At 44.2% G+C, this 4,987-nt stretch overlaps 1 protein-coding gene across 2 annotated transcripts in view; it reads left to right on the top strand.

The window, feature by feature from the left end:
• The window catches only part of STOML3 (stomatin (EPB72)-like 3), a 26,404-nt gene extending 21,417 nt beyond the window's left edge, over positions 1-4,987 (top strand). The window contains exons 5-7 of one of the 2 annotated variants that reach the window (XM_010835644.1): positions 413-616; positions 2,326-2,460; positions 4,616-4,987. In XM_010835644.1, coding sequence (XP_010833946.1) covers positions 413-616; positions 2,326-2,460; positions 4,616-4,840 — 564 coding nt within the window. In that variant the 3' untranslated portion in view covers positions 4,841-4,987. The remainder of the gene's footprint in view (positions 1-412; positions 617-2,325; positions 2,461-4,615) is intronic. The other variant, XM_010835643.1, reaches the window with a different exon arrangement.

The following is a 4,987-nucleotide window of genomic DNA, read 5'->3' as shown; positions in this document are numbered from 1 at the left end:
AAACTGAGAACCGAAAAGATTTCAAGTATCAGGGAAATGACTTTTCTACCTCTATTTAGAAGGTAGAATTTCAGCAGGGGTCTACATTTTAAAGTGGAAACACCTGCTTCAGCTCTGAGTAGGGGATGTGAGACTTCCATAAGATGCAGTTACAGGGATAGGTACATATCACACCTATGTAGGAATTTGGTTACTAATTAGGATGATAGTAGATTCAAGTCAGGGCAGATTTTTGGTGATGCTGGCATGAGTTGTGATGAGCGCTCTTCTTCTGTGGAGTGGACTCTGAGGCAGTCTGCCGCTGTTTTGGTCATTGTGAAAGTCACGTGTCTCTGTGCTCAGTTGCTCAGTCGTGTCTGACTCTTTGTGTGAAAGTCACATGCATGTGATTTTCCGTGTTCTTGCTCTCCAGATCCTCACCAGAGACTCTGTGACCACTCAGGTGGATGGAGTGGTCTATTACAGGATCTATAGCGCCGTCTCGGCAGTGGCTAATGTCAACGATGTCCATCAAGCCACGTTTCTGCTGGCTCAGACCACTCTGAGGAATGTCTTAGGGACACGGACCTTGTCCCAGATCCTAGCTGGCCGAGAAGAGATCGCCCATAGCATCCAGGTAAAGCCTGCGTTGTTAATCCACTCATTTTAATTGTCGGTGATAATCAAATATCAGCAGTTCAAAGCACCTCCTCCATGTGTGCACACACACATGTGCACACACACATGTGCACTGCTGCTCTTAACACATGGGCTTCAGTTTAGCATTTCTTTTTTTTTTTAAACAATCATGAGGTCCAGATTTAAATATGTAGGTGGGAAGAGGGAGCCACTGGAATTGCTTTTGGAACTCAAAATGTTGAATTGACATCATACACTTCAGCTTTTTCCTCCTAGGAAAGCTGACTTCATGCTCCCAATGTCAATAAAGATATGAATAGTAATCGTAGTTATACTATTGATGAGGATGTAACAGGTAGCCCTCTCACCTCTTGTTCACCCTAGATTATGTATATGTGTGTATGTGTGCTAAGTCTTGTCCAACTCCATGGACTGTAGCCTACCAGGCTCCTCTGTGGAATTTTCCAGACAAGAATACTGGAATGGGTTGCTATTTCCTACTCCTACTTCCGGACCCAGGGATTGAACCTGCATCTCTTGTGTCTCCTGCATTGGCAGGCAGATTCTTTACCACTGTGCCACCTGGGAAGCCCTAGATTATAGACAATCACATTTCTGTGTTTTTGGAATCAATTATGTTTTTATTCTAAGCCTGCCTTCTCTAAGAGGGAAATTCATCTTTGGTCCTTCTTGGCTTCTTCTCCAGTCTCTAAGGTAGCACAAAGTCCCTGAGGCTTTATAAGATAATATCAGTTCTGCATGATAATGCTCCATGCCATTTTAAGAGCTTCACAAGTTCAATGACTCAGATGTTTCCCCATCACAGTCAGGTCAGTGGCTTCTTGGGAGTTCTCCCCATCTCCCGGCTCTCTGCAGGGATCACAGGAAAGCAAGGGCTCACTTGCTGTTTGGTAGCACGGAGATCTCTGCCCTTTACGCTTTAGGAGAACTATTCATCTAATCTTGCTATTTCTTGAGGCATTCTTTCTCATCCCTACCCCTCCAGGATAACCAGCAAGTTATCTTCAGTTGTCTGAAGCTCTAAAGAAGGATGAGGATGTCTTTGGTTTTAGGCTTCTTCTGCCCTAAAAAAACATGTATGTCTTGCTACCTGTTTAAAACTGAGCCACAGGTCAGAGGTTAAACAGAGCAAGAAAAAGCGTATCTCAAAAAGTACCCAGTGATAATGTTAAGATATATTGAATTATTGCTGGGCCATGATAGATATCTTATGTGTATTCTATCCAAACCTCATGGCAATCCTGAAAGAAAACCTGTCATAGGTATGAAGACTGAGAATCAGAAAGGTTAAGGAGTGAGCCCGATGATTCACAGCTGTAAATGGCAGAACCAGAACAAATGCCATTGCTGCCTGCTTAGTGTCAGTGACAAGAAAATGTGGGGTATCTGCTCAAATCTAGATGAACAGTGTTTGTTCTTTAGGAATGGTTTGGGTGCATCTGCTGAGTAACCACCTCTTAAAAGAAATACCAACTTATGTTTCTGAATCCTTCCTGGGATTTACTTCAATTCCAGGAAGGCAGCGATAAGAACTCCTATTTTCTTCCCAAATGGTCTCACTCCAAATGCTGTAAATTCAAAAGGAGAAAAGGAAGAGTGTTTCTCTTGCATATGTAAAATATAGCAGACTCTTTTATCGCATTGCCTGTATTCTGATTGATGTCCTTTCTTTTGACTCGGAAACAGACCTTACTTGATGATGCCACTGAGCTGTGGGGGATCCGCGTGGCCCGGGTGGAAATCAAAGACGTCCGGATTCCCGTGCAGTTGCAGAGGTCCATGGCCGCTGAGGCCGAGGCCACCCGGGAAGCCAGGGCCAAGGTAAGGGCGACTCCAGTCGGTACTGGAGGGTGAGCCCCCCACCCTGGAGCCCATGAGGATGGAGCTTGAATGGAAGCTCAGGCTTCCTCAATGATTTTAATAAGAAGGCTGCTTCTTTTCCTCCCTTTGTTGTTGTTTTTTTTTAGAAGTTTTACCGAGAATTTCTTCCTGAATTAAAAGGTCATGGGCAACTTTGAGGGGAAGGATGGGGGAAGGCATATTAAGGGAGTTTGAAATGAACATGTACATCTGCTATATTGAAAATGGGTAACCAACAAGGACCTACTGTAGAGCACAGGCAACTCTGCTCAATGTTATGTGGCAGCCTGGATGGAAGGGGAAGTTGGGGGAGAACGGATACATGTATATGTGTGGCTGAGTTCTTCTGCTGTCCATCTGAAACTGTCACAGCATTGTTAATCAGCAATGTTGTTGTCGTTCAGTTAGTCAGTCAGTTGTGCTGGACTCTGCGACGCCAGACTTCCCTGTCCTTCACTGTCTCACGGAGTTTGTTCAAACTCACGTTAATCATCTCTACCCCAATGCAAAATATTATAATATAAATATAGATTTATATTATACACAGTGACTTAGCAAGGTGGGTCCCCTTGAGAGACATGAGCAAGGCAAACACCAATCCCCAGGTCTCACCTCAGACTCAGTGAAGCAGAGGCTCCAGTGGGCCCAGGAACCTACATTCTCATGTAGCTGGTGATTCTGATGCAGCAACCTGGTGCCTGTCTTTCGAGCGTTAACCCTCTAGTATGTTAAATGAACACACTAGATTAAGAGGACCAGGTGCCTACAATCCAGGTTAGAGTTACAAAATATGAGCACAACTTGGTCTCAAGTGTTCTTGAATCCATTGGATTCATAGCCTTCTTGTCTGTGTGGAGGAATTTCCTGAAGTATCAGAAACCCGTTGAGATTAGAAGCCTCCAACTATCCTCTTTGGAATCTTACTTGGGAGTCCAGGAAGATTCCCTCTGCTTATCTCTGACTTCTCTGTTGAGCTCCAGCAGCTTCTAAGCGGTGGATTTGGGAGGCACTTTTGCACATGGGCAGCGAGTGCCCACGACGGGGGAGTTGAGTTCCAAGTCATTCCTGGGCAGCTTGAGAACCAGAGGAGGTGCAGGGTGCTTAGGAGGGTTCCAAAGAGGGTTTGCAGACTGCACTAGCTGCTGCTTGTAATCAAGAGCAGGTGGAACTGGAAACAATTCTTACACTGTAAGAAGGAAACAAAATTGGAAATTTTTTTGTTCTAATTCTGTGAAAAGTGCCATTGGTAGTTTATTAGGGGCTGCATTGAAACTGCAGATTGCTTTAAGTAGTATAGTCATTTTCACAGTGTTGATTCTACCACTCCAAGAACATGGTATAGCTCTCCATCTGTTTGTATTATCTTTGATTTCTTTCATGAGTATTTTTTAAAGTTTTCTGAGTACAGGTCTTTTGCCCTCTGTAGGTAGGCATTTTATTCTTTTTGTTGCAATGGTAAATGGGATTGTTTCCTTAATTTCTCTTTCTGACCTTTCATTGTTAGTGCATAGCATAGGGAGCTCAGCTCGGTGCTCTGTGATGACCTAGATGGTGGGATGGGGGGTCTGGTGGGAGGGAGGTCCAAAAGGAGGGGATATATGTATACATATCGCTGGTTCACTTCCTTGTACACAGAAACTAACACAATGTAAAGCAATTATACTCCAATTAAAAAATGAAACAAAATTGGCAACAGAATGAAAATTTTTAAAAAATCTGTGATAAATGAAACTCACAGAAGAAAAAGCCAGTTGGAAGCCTTGAATTTCAGACTTCTCAGCAAATGAAAGCAGCAGATGGGGAGCACAGATTCAAGAGCATCACTATGGTGGCTGGACCTGTATTTGTTTGGGTTAAAGGCAGGGCTTTTATTTTGTTTGGAATGAAAAGTAGGGACTCATAATTTGTAAGTTATCTCCCTGTTTCCTGCAACCTCCTCAAATTTCTCTAATCACATAAGGATATGAAACTCTAATCCTTGCCGAAACATGGGTGAAACATGGGTGGCCAAGTGGGGGCTAGGAGAGAAACATCATTGCAGACCCAGAAAAAGAAAGCAAGCACTAGTCACAATCGGGAACCTTATTTCTAAAGTCTTTTCTTTCTGTTGGTGTAGGTCCTTGCAGCGGAAGGAGAAATGAATGCTTCTAAAGCTCTGAAATCCGCCTCCATGGTGCTGGCCGAGTCCCCGGCAGCCCTCCAGCTGCGTTACCTGCAGACCTTAGCCACCGTGGCCACAGAGAAGAATTCCACCATTGTGTTTCCTCTGCCCATAAATATGCTAGAGGGCATTGATGGCATCACCTACGACAACCACAAGAAGGTCCCCAACAGAGCTTGAGGTCCTCCTGCTGCCTCTGGCCATCACTTAGACATATCTGTTCCTATGGCAACCCCAGCACTTAGAAGTGTTGAGAATGTCAACACTATTCAAGCAGAGTAACTTTACAGCTGGATCAGCATTAGCAGGAAAAGGCATAGAGGCTAC

This window comes from Bison bison, unplaced genomic scaffold, assembly GCF_000754665.1.
Source record: "Bison bison bison isolate TAMUID 2011002044 unplaced genomic scaffold, Bison_UMD1.0 scf7180017864048, whole genome shotgun sequence".
Taxonomy (NCBI): domain Eukaryota; kingdom Metazoa; phylum Chordata; class Mammalia; order Artiodactyla; family Bovidae; genus Bison; species Bison bison.
The sequence above is the reverse complement of the archived record's forward strand: the minus strand, read 5'-3'. Positions and strand labels throughout refer to the sequence as shown.